The sequence below is a fragment of the Meleagris gallopavo genome, chromosome 19, assembly GCF_905368555.1.
Source record: "Meleagris gallopavo chromosome 19, MGAL_WU_HG_1.1, whole genome shotgun sequence".
In the NCBI taxonomy this organism is placed as follows: Eukaryota; Metazoa; Chordata; class Aves; order Galliformes; family Phasianidae; genus Meleagris; species Meleagris gallopavo.
In genome coordinates, this window is record NC_139422.1 from 4,959,498 (window position 1) to 4,968,973 (window position 9,476).

The 9,476-nt window shown below is 50.5% G+C and overlaps 2 protein-coding genes across 2 annotated transcripts; one reads left to right on the forward strand and one right to left on the reverse strand.

The window, feature by feature from the left end:
- Positions 1-93: 93 nt before the first annotated feature.
- Positions 94-2,816, reverse strand: BBLN (bublin coiled coil protein). The gene is made up of 2 exons (XM_085239218.1): positions 2,542-2,816; positions 94-1,185 (listed from the first exon to the last, which is right to left on the reverse strand). The coding sequence occupies exons 1-2, from the start codon at positions 2,630-2,632 to the stop codon at positions 992-994; spliced, it is 285 nt and encodes a 94-aa protein (XP_085095344.1). The 5' UTR covers positions 2,633-2,816; the 3' UTR covers positions 94-991.
- Positions 2,817-3,299: 483 nt separating this feature from the next.
- PTGES2 (prostaglandin E synthase 2) lies at positions 3,300-8,869 on the forward strand. The gene is made up of 7 exons (XM_085239212.1): positions 3,300-3,556; positions 4,441-4,635; positions 5,571-5,626; positions 6,060-6,212; positions 6,768-6,968; positions 7,272-7,389; positions 8,089-8,869. Exons 1-7 carry the CDS (start codon positions 3,347-3,349, stop codon positions 8,209-8,211), a joined length of 1,056 nt encoding a protein of 351 aa, XP_085095338.1. The 5' UTR covers positions 3,300-3,346; the 3' UTR covers positions 8,212-8,869.
- The last annotated feature ends 607 nt before the right edge of the window (positions 8,870-9,476 follow it).

Below are 9,476 nucleotides of genomic sequence, written 5' to 3' on the forward strand. Positions count from 1 at the left end.
CCTGAGCTAGGCAAGAATGTGCATCTTGGTCATCTGTTAATACTATAAGGGTTAATACAGTCTGTTCTCATAGTGGAGACTCTCAGGAACAAGTTTTGTTTCAACTGATTTTAATAAAACAGATTTCTTATAACTTCTTCAACTTTCAAAAAAACTCTTTTAACTCTACAGAAGTAGAATAGTTCAGACTTGCTTCACGGTGGTGGCACCAGGCCATCCTGAGAAATTCACAAAGTTTCAAACCAGAGTGCTCGTGATTACTCCTGTTAAAATATACAGGGAAGGCTCTGCTCTCATCCCGTGGCAGACAGCACCATACAGTCACCAATTCAGTGGGGCAAACCAGGCTGCTCTGCCTCTCTAAGCCTGAGTCCTTAATGGCAGCTCAAGGAGTTAGGTGACTTCTAAGTCAAAATGATCACCTTGTAGCTCATCTTATCTGCCTGGAAGTGAACAGGGAAGTCCAGTGATTTGGGACTACCTGTAATACTTACAGTGAATGTGAATAATGGGGAAGCTGTAGTTTCAAGTCAGCAGATGATCTATGGACCCTCTCCTCCAAGTCTGTGACCAGAGCTGCCAGAGAAAGCCTGGAGCCATGACAAGCCCTGCCTCGTGTGCTTTGTGAGGGAAGGGGCTAGAGCTATAGCATTCCTCAGCTGGAGTCAGCAGTACAAAACACCATGATCATTTTTCTACTTTGTGAAGAGAGCTTCCTTGCAAATAATGTGCACAGCCTCAGGCTTTCTGCAACCAGCTTCAACCACGTTACATGGCCGTGCTTGTGTTAATGCTGGAAGCAAAAAGAGCCAAGTCTCCTACACCCATTTGAGTGCACCTATCACACAGCTAAGGAAAACAGAACATGGAGGTGAATGGCTGGGCACTGCCACAGGAAGGATTACATAATGGGGAGGAGGTAACTCTTCCATTTTTGATAAACCAGTGACCAGTAAATGTCCCCTTAGCAATAAAGTTTGTGGCAAGTGCACTAGACAGGAGGCTGTGGTCCCTGCATGTCAGCTCCCATGCTGTGCTGCTCACTCTGCTGCTGGAACTCCAGGCGGGTCTGGCGGTTTGACTCCAGCAGTTCCTTCAGGCAGGCATGGAGGTGATCGTTCTTCTCTTCCAGATGATCCAAGCAGGAGCTGATCTGGTCCAGCATGGAGTTTATTGCTGCATATTCTAAAAGTAAGAGAAATAAGAGGTTGTTCGATGCAAGTATGTTGTCACTGCAGTCAGTGATGGCAGTGAATGCTCTCGCAGAACATGCCCACAGCATTTTGGCTCTCTCTTACCTGCCACCATGTGGATAAAGTAAAATGCAACAGAATGCTGCAGGTATTGAATTCACTTGTCAAGTGAGACCAATGGGAAGCTGGAGAACTGGTAACAAGATCTAAGGCAAGGTACCTGGGGGCAACAAACTCGTTTTGGGCAGCCTGAAAGCCTTTGATCTCATATGTAAATAGCTGACCATAGGGTGATTACCAGTATGCAGTGATGCATGTATCAACAGGACCAAATTCCCAAGGGCAAGTCAGCAGTTAGAGCTGCCTTAGGGATCAACTTTCCTGATGAGGATGGAGGCATTCTAGCAGTGTGTCCAAGCATTTACATTCTATGAATTACATGTCTAAGGCTCCCAGGCCTGGGTTCAGGGGTTCTGCCAGGTGTGGGCAGCACAGCCAGTGCTCTGCCCACACCTTTTCCAAGGGAGGTGTGAAGCACTGAGTCCAACTACAGTGTTTTTGTGCACCGTTAAGACTTTGGGTAATGAGAGTTAAAACCAAACTAATTTAAAACAATCCCGATAGCTGGTTTCCTAGTTGATGTTTTATTTAAAGAATCTGTTTCAAGTGTTAGCTTCAGTACAATGGCATTTCACAGAGATGTGGATCAGCACTGTTAATCCCCATGATGTATTGGAGGGCCCAGGCAAAGCAGTGCTGTGCTCCTTCCCGAAGTGCCACGGGCTGGCAGAGTGCAGGGAGGCAGGGGCTGATTCCTGCGAGGATGGTGGGCAGGGGACTGGGAGGCAGCACTGCATGCTGGCTCTTCCTTCTGAGAGAGCACCGAGCCAGGCACAGCGCAGTGCTGAGGGATGAGGAGGAGGTGCTCATTTCACTCCTATATTTGTATGGAAGTTTAACCAAGAGATACTGGCTGCGAGCACAGCAATCACTCGCTTACTCCTTTGACAAGAAAAGTGGCAAGAAATAATGTTTCCTATTTGAGGGAAAGCGATCCACGGCCTCAGCTCAGCCAAGAAATGCGCACAGCAGGCAGCCCTAGCTAACTGCAGAACAGGTAACAGCTTCATGGACACCCACAGCACAGATCCCCGCGGGGTGACGCCGAGCAGCGACCGCAGCCTCGAGGTTCAGCCGCACGGGGCCGGGTTTGGCCCCTCCTGACTGAGCCCGATGCCCGTTCTCCCCCGGGCCTCCTACGACAGCCCCGCCCCGCCGGGGGAACCGCAGCGGACCCGTCGACACGGGGGTTCCGGTGAGCACGGAGGGCCGCGCTGCCCGCACGCACCTTCCTCCCCGAAACCGTCTCCGTCCTCGTCGCCGCCGTCCCGCCCGGCGGGGCCCAGCGCCACGTGCGGATCGCCATTAGGCCCCGACATCGCCGCCGCCGCCGCCCTGCCGAGCGCCGGGCTGCCGGGGGGAGGGGCGTCGGGGGGTGCCGCTGGCCAATGGGGTGACGCTGCTGGCCAATGGGGTGACGCGGGACAGCGCGCGCGTCACGTGAAGCCGGGAGGCTGCGTGTAAAGTCTGTGGTTATCGGGCAGTGGGTGAGGGCGCCTGTGGCGCCCTGCGGTTCTGAGGCCGCAGCTCCGCCTTTGCTGTCGAGCTGCAGGCCGTTGCTTAGCACTGGTGGCGCCGGTTCTGCGCAGTCTGAGGTGGTTCGCGCCGCCCTGGGGTCACCTTCACGTTTCAGCCGCAAAGGACGAAGGCAGCGCGCCCCCTCTCCTCGTCCTTGGCCCGCTAACAGCCGTGCGTCACCCGCCGTGCGGAAACCCAAGCGCCCGAGAACCGTTCCGTCCCCGGGAGGGACGCGACTGAGACAGAAATAACGCGCCGTGAACGGGCAGCGTTAGGCGGCTCAAAGCTCTATGGTTTAGCCGTTATTTGGGGCGAAGAAGAAAGACGTTATGTCCCATTTCACACCGCAGGGGGCCGCCTTCCTTTCTTTCAGACTGAAGCACTGCCGTCAGCGAGCCGAGCCGCGTCGTTGCGTCACCGACCGCCCAGCGCCCCTCACCGCGGCCGTCATTTTGGGGCGTGGAGCAGCGGCAGCTACCCCCGCCCCGCCCCGCCGCGCCTCCCGCCCCCGTAAGATGGCGGCTGCCGGCAGGGCCTGGCGGTTCGCAGCGCTGCTGCCGCCCTGGCGGCTGCGGGCCCCGTGCCGTTCGTTGTGCGGAGCGGCGCGGGGCGCTGCTGCCGCCGGCGGCGGCCGCTTGCTGCTGGGCGCTGCCTTCGCGCTGGGCGGCGGTGCCGGTCTGTGCCTGGCGGCGCGGCAGCGGCTGAGGGAGCACTCGGCCGCGGAGGTAACGCGGCGCCGGGCCCGGCGGGAGAAGGGGCGGCCGGGGAGGCGCGGGGCGGGTCTTCCGTCTCCGTGGAGCGCGCGGCTGCCGGTGGCCCGTTTTCGATTGAGAAACGGTTTAAAATGACGTGAAAGAAACTGCAGCCGCGTTTCCCTAGAGGAGCTGTAGGAAACGCCTGTCGGAAAGCCGGGGCTCGCTGTGGTGCGGCCTGTCGGAGAGCCGCTGCTGTGTTTCCAGCGCCCGCTGAGGACCGCGCAGCCAAACGCACCGCAAATGAGAAGCGAACCGAGAGGATGCGTTGTTTTATAACGTGTGACACCGCTGGCACGTGTCGGGCTGCTGGAGCCAAGCAGGGAGCGGCCCTGGGGCGGTGCTTCGTGTGCGCGCTGCCCCGTGCCACCCTCGGTTCACTCCACGGGTCTGAGTGCAGGCCGGTGTGTCTGAAAGCTTCGTGCAGCTGCCGGCTCTGAGCCTCTGCCGTCGGTTGAGGTGCAGCGCTGCGTCCCCTCACTGCACCGCGACCAACAGCAAAGCCTCTTCCTGCACCCCTGCCCCGAGGGTTCCACAGAGGTTATAGAACACCAGATTGTGTGCAGAAGAGTCTGCTGTCTGCATCTCACTTCTTTTTTTTTGGCTGTGAATAAGAATAGGAATTTCCAGTAGGTTGAGTAGATGTTGAGGAAAAAAAAAAACACAACAGTTATTGGTCCTGTGAGGTGAATGTTAGTGATATTGCTTAAAGAAAGCCTCTTTGAGCTGAGATACGCTGATTATCAGGTGTTGCAACTCAGTGACTATGGGTTTGTAACAAAAATAAGGGTGAAATAAAGATAACGTTTATACTTTTTAGTAGAAAACAAAAGCTTTTGGTCTTTTTTCTTCCCCAGTTGCCTGCAGGGAACCTGCAGCTTACCCTCTACCAATATAAAACCTGTCCTTTCTGCAGTAAAGTCCGAGCTTTTCTGGATTATCACGGGCTGCCCTATGAAATTGTGGAAGTAAACCCGATAATGAGGAAAGAGATCAAATTCTCTTCCTACAGAAAGGTGCCCATCCTGCTAGCTGATGCTGGAAGCCCTCTGGTAAGTTACTGTGGGGAACTTTGTTAGGGAAATTTGTATCTCTGGCTTTTCACACATTGTATAATCTTAAAATCATATTGTATTCTTTTAAGGCTAAGATTTGTTCCTTGTGTTGTATCCCCAGCCGTGGCCTTGTGAGAGGTGTTTTCAGTCTTTCTAGACATGTTGTTTTATGTAGTGATTCTGTAGTCCAGTGATTATCTGGCTTCTCTCAGGCCTTATGCAGGACACACATTTCATGTTAGAGATAAAAAGGGCTGCTTACATTTAATGGGAGGAGATCACTCATGATGCAACTCTGTGGCTTTTTAGTATCAGTGTTGCTTTTTCTGCTTTGTTGCTGCAAAGTGCTTAAATCCAAAACCTAATGGTATTGCCTGTGGACCTGTCCCTCAAGTCCTTTGTTATCAGAATGGAAGACAGATTTGAAATGTGTATGGGAACTGTTGAATCACAGCTGAACCTCTGAACACCTGGGGAAAGGACCCAGTCAGTCCTGAGAGCACAGCTGACGGCAGTTCTGCTGTGTGACCAGAAGGGGTAGAGCCTGGCTGCACCTCTCTTAGACCCCATTTAAGGGCTGACTGCCAGTGGGGAGGGATTTCTTTGGTGAAGCTTTCCCCTTTGAACCTAGAATCTTCTGATGTGGGTGAGCAATCTTCTTCCCTTCCTTTATAACACTTTTCTATTGTTCTGGTCCTTCTGTCGTCACACCTTTGTTATGACACCTTTCCCATCATATTGATCTGTCCAGTTGCTGTAAAATGGTACTCTGAAGTGTTTGCAAAAGAGATCTGCAGGTAGGGCTGCCTGTGGAAATTCATGAGGGAAAAAGGGACTGCAGCACTAATTTGGAAGTGTTGGCACATAGGGGGAAAGATTAAGAAATTTCAGTATTATCAATTTCTGAAAGTTTGTTTAATTCTGTTTTTCAGCAGTTGAATGACTCTTCGGTGATCATCAGTGCAATAAAGACCTATCTCATTTCGAAGTAAGAAAACAAAACAATGGAAGAAGAGTTGAATATGACTGGTCCCGTGAATCTCATCTGTGAGATTTTCTTTGCATAAAAACTGCTTAAGCATGTGCTAGGGTTAGTCCTGGAACTAAGATTACATTTAGTCATAATGTCCAGAGTGAAATCAAATTTCTGTGCTGTGGCCTATCCTTTGGATCCACTTGAGAAACGTAGGAAGTTTTATGCCTGCAAAAACATCCTGTCTGACACAGGGAAATAAGATACACTAATAATAGTTATTTGAGAGCAGCTGTTCCAAAGTCTTTTCAAAACTTATTTCATATAGAATTTGGATCCACGTGCACTTAGACTAATATGTTTTAAGTATGTGTCTGTCAATATGTTCTTTGCTCTTGCGCAGTTTTGTAGCGGTCTGATCAGGTGCTAACTGTATTACTGTCCACAGGAGGAATAGCCTAGAAGAAATTGTGTCCTTTTATCCTCCCATGAAAACTGTGACTGAGCAAGGCAAGGAGGTACTTGAGTATGGGAATAAATACTGGCTCATGCTGGATGAGAAGGAGACGAAGCGAGTCTATCCTGTCAAAGAAGTGAGAGTGTAAGTGCTCTGAAGTTTGTGGGTCCTTCAAGTAGTGTAAAGCCAGCTCCAGAGTTCCTCATGGATAGTGTATATATTAAATCCTGTGGGTGCTGACAACACCTGCCACACTCCCTTGGTGTCTAAAGCCTGGGTAGTTAGTGTGGCTTTGTGTGTTGTACGTAATTTGAAACAATGCTGTTGGGTGACCAAGTTCCTTCTGTTGTGGTCATACCAGCTTTCAGTTGCCTCCAGTTTCTTTCTTGGCCTTTATGTCGCAGAGGAAGGCCACGAGATCCTAGTTTCCCAAGGGTGTACTTGCTGCTTTAGTTCTCAGGGGGAGGAGAAGCTAGTGCTCTATCTTCAGTCTTAATTACAGATGGAGATTGGAGGAGCCTTGCTGAAGATAATGCTGAGTGCATTTCAGAGAGGTCACCAAAGCACGTGTTTAGGTAGGGGTTTTGACACAGTTGTCCTTGGTAAAACCTCTGGCTAATGTCACTGTGATTCTCTCTGCCTCCTTTAGCCCTGATTTCCATACCTTATTCACTGACAAGTCTCTTTCAATACCTGCAGGGAAGAAATGCAGTGGAGAAAATGGGCAGATGATTGGCTTGTTCACCTCATCTCCCCCAATGTTTACCGCACCCCCAAAGAAGCCTTGGCATCCTTTGATTACATTGTCCGTGAGGGGAAGTTTGGCACTGTGGAAGGTTTCTTTGCCAAGTACTTGGGGGCCATTGCCATGTTCTTCATTAGCAAGAGACTGAAGAAAAGGTTGGTACCACTGAGCACCAGGTGCACAATCATAATTCCTTCATGGCCATAGCTATGAACTTCAGAGCTTAAAGAGCAGAACCTCACTTTGAAACCAAACCACTTAATGCAGTGTGAGTAACAGCTGTGTTTCCCTAACTGTGGAGGTACTGAACTCCTCATCTGCTCTTTACACACTAGCTGTCCTCTTCACCTTAAAATACCTTCCCGATTCCCCAGCAAAGATCAGCCCAAAAGATTAGAGATGATGAAAGGTTGAAGAACCAAACCTATGTTTTCAGTCTAGTTCTTTTCTTTGTTTAGGCATCACCTTCGAGATGATGTCCGAGAAGACTTGTATGAAGCAGTTGATAAGTGGGTAAAAGCCATTGGCAAGAACAGACTGTTCATGGGTGGAAGCCAGCCAAACCTCGCTGACTTGGTAAGTGGTTAATAAGTGGTTAATTTCTGTTTCTATGGTTACATATATTGCACATTACCCAGTTGTTGATCCATGTGAAATGGTGAATATGAACACAGGCAGAGAAGGTGATTACATAAGCTACAGGCACATAGAACACTTTTGTTAAAATAGGACAGTATTTGCTGATTTCCTTCAGCAAAATGTTCTCTAAAAAGAACCTGCAGTACTCATTTGTAGGTGGGCGTTACAGATTGTGTGGAAGAGTGAGAAAAGCAGTTTGCAAATCAGAACAACTGCTCTGAACAGTGAGTGCTGGTGAACAGAGCCTCACACCTGCATAGGCTTTATTGCACTTGGTGCTGAGGAGGTGTTCTTCGCAGGCAGCAGTGTGGAGCAGAGTGTGATTCCTTCCCTGGAATGCAGGGGAAATTTTTTCCACCAGGACTTGATACTGAGATGGCTTAAATTCTACTCCATAACTGCATATAGATTCTATCCTTTTCATAACTATTTCCTTAAAGAAACAGTGTGTGTGTTCATGCTACCTTTCTGCCTGTTCAGTCTTCCTTACTGTTCAGAGTTGTGGAGCGTGCTGTAGGCAGGTAAAGAGCCTTGCTTTCTGTTTTCTGGGCTACAGAGGCACTCTCGTTGATACCCTAAGCCATTCTCCACCACTGACTTTCTCAGTGTTGTTCTAATCTTCATCCTCTGTCACAGGCAGTGTACGGAGTGCTGCGGGTCATGGAGGGGCTGGAAGCCTTTGATGACATGATGGTCCACACCGAGATTCAGCCATGGTACCAGCGCATGGAAGAAGCCATTCAAAGAGCTGCAGCCTGATGTCAACTGCAGCCTCCTTCCTGAAGTACTTGCATGGGGGGAAAAAAAAACTTAAGGAGGAATGGTTTTTATTTTTTAAAGAGTTGAATGGACTGATCACACATCATGAACTGACATGCAGGCACAGAAACTGTCCTGCTCAGGGTCCTGAGTTTCTGCAAACAGAGGGATCCTGCAGTACGTAAGTGTAAATGAGATATTTAGAAGGATGGGAACAGGTGAAAGAAAGGTGTTTGGGGCACTGCTGGAAGGAAGAAGCTCGGACTGAACTGAAGAAACACTGAGCAGACTTCTTTTAGGTGAGAGCCATGCTCGGAGCACATTACTGTAAGAGCAAGCTGCTTTCTTGGCTAGGGAGTGTTACAGCCGGATCCGGTCTGATAGTTCTGAGCAGCTTTTGCTTCAAGCTGTCTTCCTCCATTCATCCACATGTCTTTTCCTGACTGAGACACTGGATGCTAGATTTTAAGTAAGAGTTCTTCTGCGATAGAATCTCGTAAACCCAGTGCTGTGGGAGTTGGGGGAGAGTCCCCATTTCTGGGAAAGAAGCCCTTTCTCTGCTGGGACGTGCTGTGCTGACAGGCTGTGAGCTTTGCCACGTAAACGGTTCTTTTCATGATCCTGTATGGTGTGCAAGGATAAAAGCTTCTCTGACAGGGATGTGTGTGAGCTCTTACCTGCAGTGCCCAGACATCTCACCCTGCACAGACACCGCTTACGCCAAGCACTTATGTTGCACGAAGCCGCTCAGGAACACCCCTGAAAATCAGTTTGTTTTGAGGGAGGGGAAAAAAGAGGAGGGTTGGGAGGGATTGGTGCAGGTGGGGATATCGGGGGGTTTCTGTTGTGTGCTCCTGTAGCAGCTGAGGTGGGAGCGATGGCTGCAGGTTGGGGTGTGGGGTTGCTCAGCCCTCACAGGTGACGGGGTCGGGGTCGGTGGTGTTTCCCTGAGGGAAGGGGAAGGTGGGCAGGCAGCAGCTCGTTACTGCAGGCAGCAGAGCCTGTCTGTAAGCACACCCTGCGCTTTGAGGGGCTCTGGGTGCGAGAACCGCTACTGGGGCAGTCCTGGTTTGTTTTGTCCTTCAGTGTACAGATTTTAGAGGGGAATGAGTTGCGATTTCAGTTCTGCTTTGACGCAGAGGTGAAAGAACATTCGCAATCAGCAGCCGCAGCGTCGGTGCTGCCGTTCTCGTCATCGCTTCTGCGTTCGCTCGAGCCGTTCCGCGCCGAGAACGGCGGTGCGGCGTCCGCCCTCGCGCTCAGAA

Coding starts and splice junctions, on each gene's coding strand:
- BBLN (XM_085239218.1), bottom strand. CDS start 2,632: ATGTCGGGGCCTAATGGCGATCCGCACGTGGCGCTGGGCCCCGCCGGG. Junction 1,186..2,541: donor AGACGGTTTCGGGGAGGAAG/GTGCGTGCGGGC, acceptor TCTTACTTTTAG/AATATGCAGCAATAAACTCC.
- PTGES2 (XM_085239212.1), top strand. CDS start 3,347: ATGGCGGCTGCCGGCAGGGCCTGGCGGTTCGCAGCGCTGCTGCCGCCC. Junction 4,636..5,570: donor CTGATGCTGGAAGCCCTCTG/GTAAGTTACTGT, acceptor TCTGTTTTTCAG/CAGTTGAATGACTCTTCGGT. Junction 6,213..6,767: donor CCTGTCAAAGAAGTGAGAGT/GTAAGTGCTCTG, acceptor CAATACCTGCAG/GGAAGAAATGCAGTGGAGAA.